The 18,327-nt window shown below is 40.2% G+C and overlaps 1 protein-coding gene across 1 annotated transcript; it reads right to left on the bottom strand.

Moving 5' to 3' along the window:
• Window positions 1–5,570: 5,570 nt before the first annotated feature.
• On the bottom strand, window positions 5,571–16,843 carry shrprbck1r (sharpin and rbck1 related). Its single transcript, XM_084340617.1, has 14 exons — window positions 16,181–16,843; window positions 14,108–14,282; window positions 12,859–12,936; window positions 12,440–12,581; window positions 12,239–12,329; window positions 11,786–12,113; window positions 10,580–10,680; window positions 10,221–10,391; window positions 8,560–8,720; window positions 8,240–8,351; window positions 7,960–8,139; window positions 7,647–7,745; window positions 7,085–7,228; window positions 5,571–6,926 (listed from the first exon to the last, which is right to left on the bottom strand). Exons 1-14 carry the CDS (start codon window positions 16,463–16,465, stop codon window positions 6,846–6,848), a joined length of 2,148 nt encoding a protein of 715 aa, XP_084196743.1. The 5' UTR covers window positions 16,466–16,843; the 3' UTR covers window positions 5,571–6,845.
• Window positions 16,844–18,327: the final 1,484 nt, after the last annotated feature.

Raw genomic sequence — 18,327 nt, 5'->3', positions numbered from 1 at the left:
TATTTGTGAGAGACTTTTCATTTTGAATATTATGGACTTTTGGAAGAATGCTCATTCATTTATAGGCTGAATATAAATCGCTATTTTATCATGTTTGTCTTGAACCAGCTCCATTATAGCAGGTGAAGCACATCCTGACAGCTTGGAGTATTGCCGCCAGATACTGTTCCCCCTCCGTTCAATATGAAAGGAGGCTCACACATCTTTCAAATTCATACTGCTGACTTCTTTCCCCGCAACAGACAAGTCCTGTGATTTTCAGGCTGATATCTTTAAATTTGACCATTTACAACAGGGGGAACGCATCCTGACAGCTTGGAGTTGTCACAACGCGGTGAGGGATGTCTCGTCCTGGGTTTTTGTCTTGTGGATTTCATGTTTTATTTTGAAAAGTAACTCTCCTCTCGTTTCAGGTCACTTGCCCTTCCTCTTGTGTCATCAGTCTGACGTCATCCCTGATCCCTGATTGTTTCCACCTGTTCCCCATTACCCCCATGTGTCTTATAGTCCACGTCTCCCTTTGTTCTGTGCCAGAATGTCTCGTTGTCTCGTGCATCTCCAGCCCCATGCCCAAGCCTTGTCTTGCCTTGCTTCGCCTTGCCAGGATTCCAAGTTTTCAAGTTGGTATTTTGAGTTTCCCTTTTCTCCTCTTAAGCAGAGTGATTTTTTTGTTTGTAAAAGTTTTCAGTTGAAGTTGTGAGATCAGTTTGTTTTTCAGCCTTTCCTTTTCCTCATTTTTGAGTGATTTTTTTTGTTAATAGTTTTGTTAGTTCAGAAGCAGTGTAGAGTTTTTATAGCCCTTGTTTCTTCCTCCCTCGGGAGCGTTTTTTGTTGTTTAAATTTCATAGTTGTAATCCTCACTAGATCTGTATTTTCTGTTTCGTCCTTTCGGAGAGATTTTCTGTTTCACCATTTGTGAGCTTTTGTTTCATAGCCAGAGTTCATAGCCCATTGATTTAATACTCTGATTTAAGAATTGAAAAGTGAACTTTTCAAAATAAAGCCTGTTTGATTACTCTCCACTCTGCATCTGAGTCCTGTTTCTAGCCCAGGCCTGACAGGAGTATTGCTGCCAGATACTGTTCCCCCTCTGTTAAATATGAAAGGAGGCTCACACATCTTTCAAATTCATACTGCTGACTTCTTTCCCCACAACAGACAAGTCCTGTGATTTTCAGGCTGATATCTTTAAATTTGACCATTTACAACAGGGGGAACGCATCCTGACAGCTTGGAGTATTACTGCCAGATACTGTTCCCCCTCTGTTCAATATGAAAGGAGGCTCAGACGAGCATTAAAGACTTTAATAACGTGTGAGCCTCCTTTCATATTGAACAGAGGGGGAACAGTATCTGGCAGCAATACTCCAAGCTGTCAGGATGTGCTTTACCTGCTATAATGGAGCTGGATTCAAGACAAATGTGATAAAATAGCGATTTATATTCCGCCTATAAATGAATGAGCATTCTTTCAAAAGTCCATAGTATTCAAAATGAAAAGTCTCTCACAAATATATTTTTTATTGATAGAAATAACAGTAGTTGGTTGTGTTAATAAAGACATAAAAACACGAACATATGTGCTGTTGTACCAGTTTAAAAATATAACTAGACAGTCATGAAATTTGGATTTCACTTCTACAATTCAACATCTTCAGATAAAACTCGCAAACAAAAGTCAGTTTTGAACCTCAGCTCTCTCCACAGCGCCTCTGTAGTACGAGCACAACAGCTCGGGGGCGAGCTTTTTGTGAACGCGCGCTTCCTTCGCCCTTCGGGCCATTTCGGAAGGGGGCGGGACGAGGGGAGACATCTCGACGAGGAAACAGAGCTCGATACAACACCTGTTCTGTTACGACGGGAACCACAGAAAAGACGTCGGAGCGATTGCTCTGCGCTCCTGCAGCCAGGAGTTTAAGCCCCGCCCCCTGATAATTATAATATTATAATATTGAAATGAGTGATTTTCTGAATGTGGGTAGTAAAGCTCTCTAAATGTCTTACTCGTGTCGCTGTGTTTCTATCTAAAGACTGTGATCATTTATTGTGAAACATGAGACTGCAGCTTCATTCATTTTGTGTCTCTGCACTACGGGTGGGTCACCAGCAGGGGTCAGTGTCGCTGTGTGGACACGTGGACAGCAAAGATAAGATCTCACACGCCATAAATACCATAATCTGTCACATGATACTTTTTTCTCACTCTTTACCTTTTGAAAGTCTGTGAAAACAAGCCCAGAAGCTGCACATGCCCCATGTGTGTTACTCACTTCAGTGTCTCATTTCCAGATAGTTACAAGAAGTTTTGGGTGTAGCTCCCACAGTTTGATGCTCCTGTTGTCATCATCCCTCCGGTTTGTCGGTCATTGTGCGATCACAACTTGTGAGGAGTCGTTTTATAAAGAAATTTTCCTTTTTCGAATACCTTGTTAAATAAGTGTATGTATTGATGAACTTTAGTTACATTTCCTCACACTCAAATTATGATTTCCTGTCAAAACAAGCCCAAAAGTACCAGATCTGTGCACTTTTTCCACCTTGGCCCTTCAGTGATTCCTTCATTGACCTGTGTTGATAGGAATGTGTGTGTATGTGTGTGTTTTAACAGACTTTTCTCCTTTCTGAAGTGTTTACAGACTGTCCAATGTGATCTTGGGGGGCAGAGTGGCTGAGACAGAGACACTATTCACCCTTTTACAAGACCCTGTTCAACACCACCAACATGATTTTGAAGCTGTTATTTTATGGAAAAAAAGGTTAAATGTTTGTTTAACCTGATTCAAGTGTTTCTGCCCATTAAGTTTGTTATTCCCTCTCTTGTTTTAGGAGCAGTTTAACAATCAGACATTTTATGACACATGCAGATGATTCACCACTTAAAAAGCTTCACATTAACATCACTGAGGTTAGAAAAATGTCAAAATGCACAGCGTCACTTCAGACGTCCCAGTGTTTTATTGAATACGACACTGAACCAGTTGAATTGAGACAGTAAGGTGACACAGTGAGCTCAGCGGACTGCTGCGAGGCTGCCTCGGTGTGGTTTGGTTGCTGTCCTCTCTCCAGCCTCTCCTGCGCTGAGCCATCCCTCCAATCTGGTCCAGAGTATGTGTTCCTGGTCTCTCCTGTTTTCTTCCACAGTGATCGGCAGCAGCTCAGGGCGATGAGAAAGATAAGCGAAGAAAAAGACAGATCATTGTCAGCATTAGTCAAGTATTAGTGTATTCATTGGCAAAGTGACATTATGTGGATAGCCAGGTTTACAAAATAACACATTACTTTCTCTGTAAATTTTAGCACATTCTAAGTAACTTCAGAAGGACTCACCGTTTAGTCCGCAGTGATCAGCAGGAGCTCGGGCCATGGAGAAGGAGAGGGAGGGAGAAAAAAACAGTAGTTTTAGAATTTATCTTTGAGGTAAAGCGGACAATATTCAGCTAGTTTGCACAATATTTGAGGCTACTTTCTCAAGGAATCAGAAGCTCACACTCACTTTTTCCATCCACAGAGAACAGCAGCAGCTCAGGGATGGAGACAAACTATTGATTAGTTATTAGTGTACAGTGTGCAGCTAGTATAAGGTATTAAATTAGGAAACTTTGCTATACACATGGAGATAGGGGACCTGGTTTGTTTACACCAGTATGTTCCACATGTTCTGTTGTCTCCATGGAGCAGCTAGTATTATGTTTTTTCGGCATTATTCGAAAAAGGGCCTAGTAGCCATTTTTTCCCTTAAATTTCGATGCCAAATTTGATAAATTTGAAGCCCTCAAACAAAAATAACAGTATTTTGAAATCACTTTACAACTGTTAACACATTCCTCACCTGTCCCGGGACTTTCAGTACATTCTTACCATCTAAAAATAATTTTGCACCGAAAAAACGTCAAGTGTTTGCCAAAACTGACGTTTCCTCAAAGGTCAACTAAAATTCTGTCAACGCCCCTGTCTGAATATTCACCAGTTTACCATAATCAAATGCAAAAGGTTCAACTGAAACACATTTCTAAGCGTCTAAGAAAGTTTAGGAATACATTCGGTATAATAATAACAAAAGATTTCTTACCATCAAAACCACTGATCCACCGTCTGACTCTGGACTGCAGGTGCCTCGCCAGGGGGTCCATGAGAAGCCATGTTTCCAGCGGATAAAGGTTGTCCACTTGTTGCAGAAGTTGTCTTTAAGTTCAGTAATCCAAAGGTTGTGTCTCAGAAGAAGATTTCCAGTTAATCTAATATTTTAACTTTCCAACAAACAGGATCACAGCAGGTCGACTTGTGTCAAGTTCAGGTGCACATGAGAAATGAGTAATCCCTGCAGTGTTTACAGCTCTGGTCAGCGTTCTGTTTCCATAGCTTCACTGACTATGTACGTGATTGATTGAGAGAGATGATATGAAGCAAATTGAAATATTTAGTCCTTGTGCAACTGATAAAACATGAAAATAATGTTTTATTCAGACCACATTTGGTACAAAAGATGTTACATGTCAAAAACTGCCATACAAATACTACATATTAATATTATGTTAAACTTTTGCTGGGTTACATTTTTCAACCAACATCAGTCCTGATAATAACTTAATAATACATTTGTTTACATGATGTCACTGTTTCATTTTACATGAAAAAAGTGTTATTTTCTATATTCTTAATATATAATATTTTTGTGGCAGTTTTTGAGATGGAACATTTTTCGTACTAAATGTGTCTTTCATCAGTTGCATGAGGGTAAAGTTTTATTTTGAGGCAATGCCCCCTATAGGACAAAAGGGAAATAGCATGTATTCGGCCTGTGGGCCCTACAGTGTCTAGTGGAAAATAGTAAAAATAACAAAAACTCATCCAGGACCACAGAATGACAGCCGGATAACATGGGGTGCATGATTTCATGCTGTTATGACAGTAGGATGAAAACAAAAAGTTTTAATGGGTTTTAATGGTACATAATGTACAACAGCTTTAGCTGTCTGTCTGTCTGTCTGTCATATACACAGTGTATTGCATGAAGGTTAATTTTTTTTGTGTAAAATGTAATGTAATGAATTGAAATATGTACACTGTGGGTTTTTTGTGAGCCTACATGGGGTGTTGCTGTGTGATGTGTTTGATCTTTCATTGGATCAACAGGCTGACAGACACTCCTGATGTGTCACTATAATGATGAACATGGACAGACAGGCCACTACAGCTCAAACCATCTTGACCTAGAGCACAGTTACAAGGTTCAACCCGGAATGAACCATGTTCACCACAACTGACATGACAGGGCTTTCAACTAGGGTGCTTTATATAATCTGATTTGAAGAGTATGGAGAGTTGTAAGGGCCAAAATATAAATAAATATATAAACACATAAAAAATTGTATGATTAAATAAATGAATAAATACACAACTATACAACAGCATGCTTAAATAAATGAATACATAAATATTACATTTAATGCTTAAGTATTTCCTAAATTGTGTATTACACATTAGCATATGTTAAAGTTTAGCTAGTATGTTACTTAGCTTGCTAGCATTACTTCAACATTCAATTAAAACATGAGAAAACACACAAAGAAGAAGGTGTTTAAAGAGTATTTATTGATAATTAAGGCACAACAGTACATCAGCAACACAGAGCTGATATTTGAACACAAGTAACAGTGAAGACTTATTCGTGGCTTGTCAGTGACGGGCAGTAGTGTAGTCGACTTTATAAGGAGTTAATCTTTTTTTTATTATCATTCTGGGTAACAGAGACCGAAAGTGCAGCTGGTGAGGCTAGTCGCTTATCCTGGTCAAGGTCATGCATTGTTAAATCACATCAATGTGTTTAGAATAACAAATCCATGCAATGATGAATGATAAAATACTCCAAAGGTTACCGTGGATATAAACTTTTCACATAACTGGGAAATAGTATTAAGTATGCTGGCTGATATCACCTTATGCACCCTATCATATTTGAGTTCCTTCACAGAAATATGAGCTTATGTGTTTACACGTGCCTTCTCTTACAGAACCCGTTCAAGTATTGTGATTGACCTTTTACTATTAATCAATACACTGTGCTTTTAATTGACGATGTCATCATGCATCACTCAGCTGGTCAGCAGTACCACAGTGGCCTCTGTACCCACCCCTGTCAGATACAGAAGCATGTGAGAGATGAACTCATGTAAACAGCCTGCTTCAACTCATCAATCACACACATTTCAAACCTCTTTGGCGACACGGTGCGCATGCGGTCCAACTATCACACTGACACAAAAAATATAATCTTCCATAGCTATACACTAGTTTGTTCTATCTCTATGCAGAAAAATTGCATATCAAGGACACAACGATTTTGTCACGTTTCCCAGAAAACGTCTCCATAAACACCCGGTACAGCTTTTGTGCACAAGAATAAGGCCACTTCAGTTTAATGCAATGCATCCTGGGATGTAACTACCAAAACAGAAAAACAACACACCTGTATTGCTTCATTTGCAGTGCAGTTATTAAAAAAAGCACCACACGCAATAAGAGTTAACACTCTCTCCCTGCATACTTTTAACCACTCTTCTCATCATAACAGTCAGACGTGGTCATTTAATCCACACTGAACACTGTCTTGTTAAACATCACACAGCCTGAGGCAGAGCTAAATGTCAACATATAGTTTCTGTTATTCTGATTGCTGAGAGAAAACTGAGAAATGTCTGGAACAAGAAGGATGCATTAAAAGTAACAATCCTGTGCAGTCAGTTTTGGCTTAAATATACTTCCCCCTCTTTTCCCTATTTGAGAGAATAGTTTATTTCAAGTTGAGTCTTTCGTTCCCTTCTACAATCCGACCACTCTTGAGCTTCTCAGTGGCAGTTTTGGCATTTAGGGTGGCATTTCTGATTATTGACGTTGCAGCGACATCCTCCACTGGTGTCACCGGGACCCTTGGAAAGGATCAGAATAAGAGTTAGCAAACATTTGAGTTCATAGACACAGAAAGTGGCTCCTGGACCACAGTGAAAAAATCCTGAGGGTGTTCAGGATCTGGTAGGCACATTAGGAAAGACACGTGCCATGAGGAAACAAAGGAAGGATTTCTTACCCTGGGCCCCCAGCGGGGTCCTCTGGTCACCCAGCAGATCTCAATGTGACAGACGGTGCAGCGCAGCCAATCACATCCATCCCTCTTCTGCACAATGATGCCACACTGGGGGCAGTGCATTGCCTCTCCCGACTGCACAAGAGTCTGTTTGAGAAAGAAATCGGTGTGACATGGAGAACAGACTTTCAAGAGGAAAGAAGACAGGACATGAAGTGAGAGGATGTGGTAGGTGCAAGTTTCTGTTTCGTCTGTAAACGTGGAAAACAAAGTTCTGCTGATACGGTACATGTAATAGTAGAGCTGCAACGAGTGATCTATGAATTGTAAACTATTAAATAAAACACCAATTATTTTGCTCATCTATTCCAGCTTCTTAAATATGAATATTTTATGGTTACTTTACTCCTCAATCACAGTACACTGAACATCTTTGGGTTGTGGACGTCAACGTGGGCTTTGGGAAACACTGAATGACATATTTTATCGCTTTTTTGACATTTTGTAGATCAAACAACTAAATAAAATTTTATTGACAATGAAAATAAATAATATTGCAGACCACCTTGAGGAGTTGGGTCGTCCTCCTGGCAGCAGAGTCATTTATAGCGCGGGCTGCCAGATCATCCTGGTATTGCTTACAGTTCATTCCCTCGTGGATAGACTAAAAGTATAGAGGATAGAGAAAAGAAAAAGTGAGGAAGTGAAGAAAATTGCGTGTTTTCAACTTAATTAACAACATGTGAGTAATTGATTAGTGCAAGGTACAATCTTTACCCCCATTTGTATGATGGTTGCTCGTGTTTTACAACAAAACAATTGCCAGGAAAATACTATATGTATGCTATATGTGTGTATACACTATATAAATGTCACACCTTGCAAATCAGGCAGTTGTGTTTCCTGCAGACGGGGCAGTGGAAGACATTCACTGTGTCCTCGTACACACACCAGCCCAGACAGTCTGGTGTGGCACAGTGGTAGCTGCCCTCACATCGAGACTCGGCCACCGACAGGCCTCTTTGCAGCCAGCGCTCATACTCCTCTGCTGGCACCAACTGTACAGGAGAAAGGGACAGAAGTTATGGAGGAGTAAGTTTTATCTACATATCAGCCTGAAGCATCGGAGCAAATACTGTATTTGTTGGTGTGACTCACGGCTCTTATCTCCCTCTCCTGCAGGGAGCGGTCACAGGAATACGTGTCATCTCTGTAGGGACAGGACACCTCCGGCTCCTCACTCAGCATGATGACTGAGCGTAAGCACTCTCTGGGCAGGCAAACACACAAACATACAGATACTGAAGCGTGAGAGACATACATGTGATTCAATCAGGCTAAAAGAAACATTTCTAATCCAATCCAAAGAAGAGGTGAAGCCCCTCTATACCTGCTTCTGTGCCCTTTTCCCACCACCTTTCCACCAATTATGATGTATCTTCTCTCCATTGTTTTCCCCACCACCTCCTGAATCCTACCTGCAGAAGCAGTGGAGACACTCCCTCAGCAGGACCCCCTCTCCAGGCTGCAGGTCCATGTAGCAGATCCTACAGTCCACAGGCTCTGGGTTAGGCAGCAGGTCCTGGCTGTCCATCATCACCAGACGGGCAAAATTCTCCCGGCGCTCCACCTCCCTTGCCTGACACAAGGGGTGGTGTTGTTTGAAGCGTTAAAGGAATATTCCTTAAGGCCACAGTTTAGGGATGCACGTTATAGATTTTTTTCCCCAGCCAATACAGATAATTACTTGCGACTCATGGCCAATACTGATAAGATGTCAGCTTCACACATACACACATGCAAACACACTCTCTGTGTAAAAACATTTTATTTTGATCTGTTTCACAGAGTGAATATAATTAACAGTGCAAAAATCAACAATCAGGCTAATACATTCAATCTGTGGTGACCGCCGCTCTTTGGGACTTAATTAAAAAAGGCACTTAACGCTGAAAGTCAACAGCGACCATCATTATAATGAAAATCTGTCAAAATGAGGAAACTCATCGCTGCATATCGGACAACATATACGCCAATACCAATATCTGCTGATAATATCGGCTAACTGACATATCAGGCTCCACAAAAGCATAAAAAACTTGCCTCATACTGACATATATAATGATTACTGCATTTTTTTCCTGGCATTTCTGCAGCTTCCTCTCATCGTCATGTTTAGATTTTATTTTATCACTTTCTGCTCACTGTAACTGAATTAACAACTCTGCCTCTTTCAGATGAACACACTTGTTCTTGGATATAAAACCCCCACAGTTAACAGAACCAGCTGATAACCGGCTTCGTGATACCGGGCGGCCAATGTTAACCTCAGCGATGCCTCACTAATTTGAACTCACTTTGCGATACCGGCCCCATGCTCAGAAAAGTCTGTTATGTTTTTGTGACATTAGAAAACTTCAGCGATGTTAAATCTAAAAACAAAAAAAATCAACTGTTCTCATACAGAGTTTCTCTACCGTCTCATGAACGTGCAAAACACTGGAGGCAGCACCACCTTTATTGCTTATTTGGCCATAATAGGCTTACATAAGGCTTAAATAGGCTTCAGTGGAATAAGTGCATCTGAAATGAAATCTTTAAATTACATTCAACTTCAGGGAAGAAACAACCGAACTACACGCTTTCAATTCAAGCATATAGACGTGCATACAGAGATAAGATTGTGCTCGATGATTTACGTGATCTAAAAGTGAGTGTCTGTTCAAACTGTCGGTGAATGAAACATAAATAAACATGGAGTACATGTATGTTTGTCTGTGTCTGTATGTGTTCAGTAGTCCTGGTCCAGGTTATACAGGAGTGAGTTGTTTTGAGCCTCAGCACTCCTCAGCACCTCTCTTCTCCCTTTCTCCTTCAAAAAAAAAAAAAAAAAAAAACAGAGACAAAAGAGAAGAGAGTCAACCTGAGAGAGCCTGTAAATCTGAATTCAAATCTCAACTTGAAATCAATTTCATGTTTCGCTCTCCTGAGTTTTTTTTTTTTTTTAATTTGGAGTCTTGTGTTGTCTTGCAGCTTGTTGAGCAGTACGCCAAAAAATGTTTTATGTGTATGATTGTATATGTAAGACTGTAGGTGCATGGTATGCTCAGGGGTACAGCTGTGAGTGTGTTTTTTATACCTGCTGGTACTGTCTGATAGCCTCCTTCTCCTGCTGGATTCGTCGGAGTTCCAGTGGGTCAGGTCGGTATCCTCCTGGGATGACATAGTTCTCGGGCCGGTTTGTGCTGCAGATCTCACAGCCCGGCCGTGTGGGTTTGTTAATGTAAGTGCAAGACGGGCACGACCAACCCTACGGCACAGAGTGGTGCTTTTAGTCTCTGCTTTCAGTTGAGATTAATCCTTTTCATTATGTCTATTATAGATGTAGCACTAAATGCAACATACGTCTTATCAACTGTCATGTATTTATCATAACAGAACATAAACTTTTTCTAACAGTTTGTGAATAAAAAAAGCACCACAGCTGATGTCTGTTACCTGTGCGGAGGCTGTTTTGGAGCTCAGTGCTTCATTCAGTTGAGGCATCTCAAGGTTGATGAGATCTCTGATCTCACTGATGTTTCCTCTCTCTGACCCACCTGAAACATTCAAGGAGAAATAAATACACACCTGCAAGTGAATACATGCACCCATTAAGCTAATGTGTGAATGCCTTTGTGTCTCTACATATGTAACCCTTGATATATATACCATAAAAAAGTGCAAACCCTCCCAAAACATAGATCTTTGTTAGAGATAAGCACCGTCTGTTCTACTGACCTCCTTTGTTTTTATTTTTTTGTATCGATTAAATCCATAAAAATGTAAACAAGAGTTTATTACACATATTTTAAATGGGTCTTTTCTTACTTCATCCATTCCTTTGCTTAACGTTACATTCTTGTGTGTCTGGTCATAACATTAAGGCAGAACTGGAAATTATGTCTAGCTTGGGGCAATGATTTTACATTCAGGTTTGGTAGAATTAAACAATTTTTGACAGAACTTAAAGGACTTAGGTGTTATAAAGTCATGCCAGAATAACTGACCACACTGTTCTCTAAAAAGGCCAACTGGCAAAGGTTAACTTTTTCTACTTCCCTCTACTACTACTGCTCTTTACGCTTAGTTAAGCCCTGTTAAAACTCAGCCACCCGCGTGCCATCTGGCTACTTCGCTGACCTTTACAAACACAGCTAAGCAAATAGGCAAACTCCTCAATTAAAGTGTATAGTCATGCCAGTTCACCAATACAGTGTCTGAGAGTTTCAGTTGTGCATCAAACTCCAAAAAAACTGTCTCTTAATGCCTAGATCCATTTCAGTAACACATGTACAGTAGTCAAAAACACAGTATTCCATGATAAAATGGTGATAAAATGAAAAAAAAAAAACACAAAAAAACTGATCACAGATGCTCTTTCACGCTTTTATCTGTAAAAAAAGACTCCTCATTTCACAGCAGACGCCATTATCCCTCTACACCGAGATCCTGAGATGGTAGCCGTTTGAAACCAGTGGGTTTAGACTTTTCATTGCTTCATTACTTTTCATTTCATTACAAATTTTTGGGCACCAAATGTATCAATCCTTTTTTGTGTTAGTATTTAGCATAAAGCACTAAATAAACAGGTATGTGCTCAATGAAATTGAAAAGTTAGAGCAAATCTGATCTGACAACCCACATGTTAATGCCCTCACTCACCAGTTTTGCTGCTGCTGCTGGCATGGAGTCTAGGAGGTAGGGTGCTGCAAGGCCTCCTGTCCAGAGATGAGGGGCCATTTGCGGAGGTAGCAGGGAGGGGAGGAGCGGTGAGCGACAGGGATGCAGGACTGAGAAGGAGGGCACTCTCCTGGTCCTGCTGGAGGACTTGGAGGGTCAAGCGAGAATGACGGGCTGACAGGAGGTACAAGAAGGCTGTGTCGCCATTCTGATGAACCCCATATGAGGCCAGAGAGCGCTGGTCGTGGCACAGACACTGGCCGATCACCCAGCGCTGCACCCGTGGGTGAAAGCCATACTCAAGAAACATCTGAGGTGGTAGAAAACCGCGAAAAAAGGCAAATGAGATTTCTGATTTTGGGTTAAAAGAATAAAACTAACCCATCTTGATTCTATTAAGGACAAATGAAGACTAAAAGCATTCTTGAGACTAACCTGCTGTTTCAGGGCTGCAGTAGTCATATGTGGGAAAACTTTCACAGTGACGCAACAGGATGACGAAGAATCCTCAACTACAACGGCCAAGCTGTCAGATAGAACGAAACACCAGCCATTAGCCACATGGTTTGTATCAATTATTGACCACCAGTCATATTTTTACACTGTTAAAAGCAGAGTTAATAATGATGCTCCTACGTGATTTCAGTGTCTTCATAGTCTTTGGCAGAGGGCTGAATCTTGAGTGCGGCATGTTGTCGGGCAAGCGTGGCAGCAAAGACAGAAGCAGACTGCATGTCACCTGCTTCTATGGCCCGGGTCAGATCTATGCAGGTTTCCTCTATGGATGGATACACACATACAGCACACACACACACACGAAAACACACACACACACACACGAAAAAGGATACACAAACAAGCCCACACAGGTGAACATATGAGCAAAGTGTGTGCAGAGGATGTTGCCATACCTCTAAACAGCCACTAGTGGGCCAATAATGATTCAATGAGGGGATAAAATGAGCGAAGGATGAGTGAATTAGTTACATCACATCTTTGAACAATGTCAGATCATATTTTATATATTGGCAGTGAGAGACGTTCAGTGTACACACCTGTTCGTTGCAAGGCCATGGTGTTCTGGAGGTTGAGTCCATCCAGGGGGCGCTGTTGACCGTTTTCCTGCGGGGTGACTGCCAATGAGAAATGTTGAAAACCAGAAGAAAATGCATTAAAACAAGTAGAAAACAGACAACAAGAAACATTCAACTTCTCACATTCTATCTAATTTAGCTCTGTCTGTAGCTGTTGACTGAAATCTAAAACTCTTTGTCTAAATTTAACAGCGTCACATGATGTAGATACCTTTAGTAAAACAGACAGCACAATAGTGGATAACAAGGTGAATATCCCTCTGATCTGGGATGTGTTTTTGTTATCAGAATGACACAGTGAGCACTGCTAGCTCATTATCTAATGCATCATCATAGAGGAAGCAGAGCAGTATACAGATGTAGGTTAAACCAGAACTACAGGGACTGTAGCTCCATAATCCATTTAGTTGTTAAAATGAGATCTGTTAACAAAAAGGCTTCTGTGTTTGCTGGCACAGGGATAATGTGTCTGTTATGCCAGCACTTCCAAGACTGATTCCACAAACTTTTTGGTTTGTAAGCCATGCAGGCAAGTCAGTCCAGAAAAAATACACAATTCAGTCTATTGTACAGAAATTTTGCCCTGAAAGCATAAATCTATGAAGCTGCCCAGACTAATCATTCTTCTACATATTCCTGAAGTATCCCTTTATGCGTGCCCTAGCTCTATTCCTGACGTCTCTTCTTCTTCAGAGACGTTCTTATGTCAGCATTTACTGTACTGTGTTAAGTTACCTGAAAAATATTAGTCTGAGTTTGTGTTATACTCACAGCTGCCAACTTATAGTCGTCGATAGTTCTTAACTGCACAATTTTTGTATAAATACCAATATGGCGTCCAAAATGGTCGCAAAAGCTTGTTTATTAAAACCATTTTTTTTTTTTATCTTTCTACAATAAGTAAGCAAAAACCAATCTACTGAAATTCCCTCTGAAGCCAAACTATGAAGCTCAGTTACAGCAGTTGAGACTGACAACAGTGATGTGAACAAGCACTGAGCACAGCAATGAAAAGCTCTTTTATTTGCATGAACAAATCAATATGCTACACTCAATTAGCACAAACTAGGTTCACTACAGGGCAAACAAAGTCCACCAACTGAGAATACACAACAGACAAGAGTCTGTTACAAAGTACCTTTTTCTTAATCTTTTTGCTGTGGTTGTTATCTATAAGAACAGTGAGTACTTGGCTGCAAGGAAGACTGACCTCTCTGTGCTTCTCTTAATGAAGACATCACCACGGTAGCCCACTCCTGGGCCTCCGTCTCGCAGCGGAAGTTAAAGCTGATGCGGTCATGTGGTGGCGCCACTAAGCTCAGCTCGTGGCACTTTGGTGACTTCACTTCATAGTTTACTGTCCCCAAATCAAACTCGGCGATGGTCTGAGAAAAGAGGAAGAGAGAAATCTGAGGGGTGCCTTGATGATTAATACAGCAAAGTTTTCAGATTTGTATGCAATTTTCTTTTAATATATATTAATTGTACTGATAAATTATTGGGCCGGTGTTTGGAAATGTATATTATTGCCTATTTATCGGTATTGGTGAAATACTAGCAGGTATGTAGAGGCAATAATATGAAGCCAAATTGCCTTCATTGACTTAACAAGCACAGTATTTACAAACTGTGATCTACCAATGAACACAGAGAAAAAGAAGAAGAAGAAGAAGAAGAAGAAGAAGAGCCACACATTGTAGACTAGAGAGCCAAAATGTCATTGCAGGTGAGGACATTTTTTCAAGGTTTCAGAGGAAAACAAGACAATTGTAATTTTCTATTCATGTTCCATAAGTTTTAAAACAACAAATCTTATTAAAGATATGGAATATTAAATCACCCATCTTTAATCACTACACCTTAGCCTTTCTTACTCTCAGATGTGCAAAAACTACAGGTCACTTCTTTTTAAAATACTGTTCTTCTTATTGGTGTTGGCTGAAAAAGAAAATATCGATATTTGGTTTTGTATATAGTTTTTTCTTGTAAAACACTTATCAGTTTAACCTCCTCAGCCCTGCAAAAAAAAGATTTGAATATACCTTTATTTGTAACTTGTAATGAGAGGTCATGCACAGACGTTGCTTCGTATTACAAGCAATGCTAAATATACCAACTTGGCTAAGTGTCACGTCTCCAGATTAATGCCGTAGTGTTTGAGGTTGTTCTAAAATAGTTTGATAATATGCACCAGAAAGAGCATTGTAACACAATCTTAAAGCCCTGTCATTTAGAGGCATATTTAATACCTGTATTATTTCAGTTGACATTACGCTATGAGTTGCATAATCCTGAATAAACAAACAATGCTGAAGCAAATTACCCAAATTAATGGACACACAGCAAACCTTGGACCAGAAGAGACACAGCAGATATGAATGGAAACATATCTGCTTCTCTTGGCTGATACCGATAAGATTTATGCGATAATTTCACATTTTTGTATTTTTAAAATTAAGTTTCATAACCTGTAGTTTATTCACACCAAAGCAAAGAAGGCTGAAGACAAGGGAGCAATATGGCTCTGTATTATCGGTTCAAATTTCACTGATATAGATAAATACCAGATGATATGAATTCCCCAAAATTGGTCTGATATATATTGTGCATCCCTACAAAAAATAGTCACGCACAGGTATGTTTCAAAGTAACAGGTCACAAAAATAATGCACAGAAAGTGAGCTTCAGGTCCACAATTGAAGGGTAACTCCACCAATTTTACACATGGAAAGGTCTGTTTACATTGCCTCCAGTGATGTCAATCAGTGGCTAAGTTGCATTGTGGGTAATGTAGGCAGCAAGTTTTTAAAAGTAAGAAAAATGGGTGGAACAAAAAAATTGATATCTCTGCTTCTGCTTTATCGATTCTGATCATTTGTTTTAAAACTATCCATAATGAGTCCAGCAGTGTAATAGTGGTGCAGCACCAGACCAGTGGACTGCTCATCAAAATTGGCATGAGTGACATCAGTGGAGGCAATCAGGATAACAGATTACATGTAGCCTCCTCTGGAGCCACAAAAGGCTTGATACTACTTTTCCACATATGCAGTTGTGCTCCCCGAGACCTGTAAACACACTTTAAACATGTGAAATTGGTGGAGTTACCCTTTAATCTGGCCCTGACAAAAACCCAGTAAGTTTGGAAAACATTGCTCTATTTGGTCCCCGTTAAAAAGATATCCCAACACGTTTAATCTTTATACTGAGTATTGAGATATCTAGCATAAGAGAGTTTATCGCACACTAGCCCAACAACACCACCGCTGTGCCGTGAACTCACCACGCTCCGGCCAGTCCCGCTGCTGTCCTGGAGCGACAGCCGGAATTCCCCGGATTTCCCCGGGTCCATGCTGAGCTGCAGGCGGAGTGACTCATCACCTGCTCCCGGAAGACACAGCGGTCGAATACCAGAATGGCACACCGACACCCGAACCGACATGAGGACGGTCTGGCAGCCGAGTTGTGACTGCGAGGCCCCATAGTGATTGGGGAGGGCGGCGGCGGCGGCGGCGGCGGACTGGTCCGGTGTGAAGCCAGAAGTCCAACCGCCAGAACTCAGCGACATCCTGCCGACAGACTCATGTAGAAAACAACACACTAACACACGGCGGCTCCGGGTTGTTGTTCACCTCCTGTCCCACGCTGTCACCTTTCTTACATCGTTACCTCGTCGCTGGTTGTTTAATATCCACACTGACAACAGGAAGCAAGTGCGAACAGCCTCACAACTATTTGGAGCGACTTCCAAAAAAAAGTGTTGAGGTTTCACTTCTCTCTTCTTCCGTTTTCGTAACAGCGTCGTTTCAGGCAGGTTTAGTGTTTCCGCTCGGCTGCGAAGCGATAACAACAATCTTCGGGATGTCCCATAGCTTTCTGACAACACGGTTGTTGACAATAGTTTGATTCTGGTGACGCCGAGTGTGTTGTTGTTGCGTATGCTTTCACTTCGTAGTGCGCATGCGTCGCGTGTGGGGTGACGTATGCCGTTGTAATATTCATGAAGGTTGCTGCTGCTTTAAATGATTGATGAATGATTAGCTTGCTGTCCCTCACAGGAGTATTTTAAACATGTGGCTGTCATTTTTTCATTTGTTATTATCTACAGTACAGTGTGTGTGTGTGTGTGTGTGTGTGTGTGTGTGTGTGTGCACATATTTTACCACAAAGGGGCAGCAAAGCATCCCAAATACACAAAGATCTAGGCCAGCTGTATATCTTCCCTTTTTCTTCATAATAATTCTGCTGACATCTGTTTTTGACATCTTCATAACAACATTTGACAAGACATTCAATCAGCTAAAAAAAAAAAATGTGCTCACAAAAATATAAAGCAATTAAAATGATCACAACATGCATATATGCACAGTATATATACTGTGATGGAATATAACTAAGTACATTTACTCAAGTACCGTACAATTTTGAGGTCCTTTGCTTGATTTTTTCCATTTTCTGCCACTTTTTACTCCACTCCAATACATTTTGGAGGCAAATATCGTGCTTTTACTACTTTTATTTAATAACTTTAGTTACTAGTTACATTGCATAGTGCATACTGCAGGCTGCATTTTCATTGGAAATTAATCTATTTCATTGGCAAACAAATTTAAAAAAACAAAACACTGATTCTGATAATCAGATAAAATACTGAATACTGGAACTGATAATTGGCCCGGTGGATAATTGGTTGAACCACAGTAGGTATAAATGTAAATGAAGGTCATTTCATTGTACTTTTCATAGTTAAATACATTTATTGCGAGAAAAATTACTTGGATACTTAAGTATACTAAGGTACTTCTACTACATGCCCAAGTACAATACACATGAATGTAACTTTTACTTTCACTAAAGTAATATTTTTACACGATATCTTTACTTTCATTTAAGTATTTGTACTTCAAGTAACATTTTGAGGGCAAGACTTTTACTTGTGACATACTTTTACATTGTGGTATTACTACTTTTGTTTAAGGAAAGAAGAAGTCCTCCCTTCTTTTTTTTTTTTTAACATTTTGCTTAAATGTTTATGAAGCTATTTAAAAAGAAATGTTGTAATGCTGAAACTTGTACCATATATATTTATCAAACTTAAAGAAAAATATACATAAACTTATAACTCTGACTTCCTGCACTAATGCTTAGCAATCACAAAACAGAATACTCTCTTACGCAGTATTAGTATTAGATCGAACTGTGACTTGTTAGAACCTATTTTAAAATTATGGATTGAAGGCTCTCACACACTGTTTCATTTATTTGTCTTCACAAAGTCATCTGTCACACAAACCAGGGCATATAATGGTAATTCTGTCATTAGCCAAATATATAATTTGTTTTTTACAGCAGATAATTTGACCAGTCACAGGATATTAATGATGGCTCTATTCCAATCAGGTGTCTCATGATATGTGTGCCAGCATGCTC

Source organism: Pagrus pagrus (genome assembly GCF_965226575.1).
Source record: "Pagrus pagrus genome assembly, chromosome: 20".
Classification (NCBI taxonomy): Eukaryota; Metazoa; Chordata; class Actinopteri; order Spariformes; family Sparidae; genus Pagrus; species Pagrus pagrus.
Note: the sequence above shows the minus strand (reverse complement) of the source record. Positions and strands in the feature narration are given on the sequence as shown.

Excerpts from the sequence above, each read along its gene's own strand:
- shrprbck1r (XM_084340617.1), bottom strand. The coding sequence starts at position 16,465 with ATGTCGCTGAGTTCTGGCGGTTGGACTTCTGGCTTCACACCGGACCAG. Across the intron at positions 10,392-10,579 it reads CCAAAACAGCCTCCGCACAG|GGTTGGTCGTGCCCGTCTTG; the intron begins GTAACAGACATC and ends TCTGTGCCGTAG. Across the intron at positions 8,721-10,220 it reads CTATCAGACAGTACCAGCAG|GCAAGGGAGGTGGAGCGCCG; the intron begins GTATAAAAAACA and ends CCCTTGTGTCAG.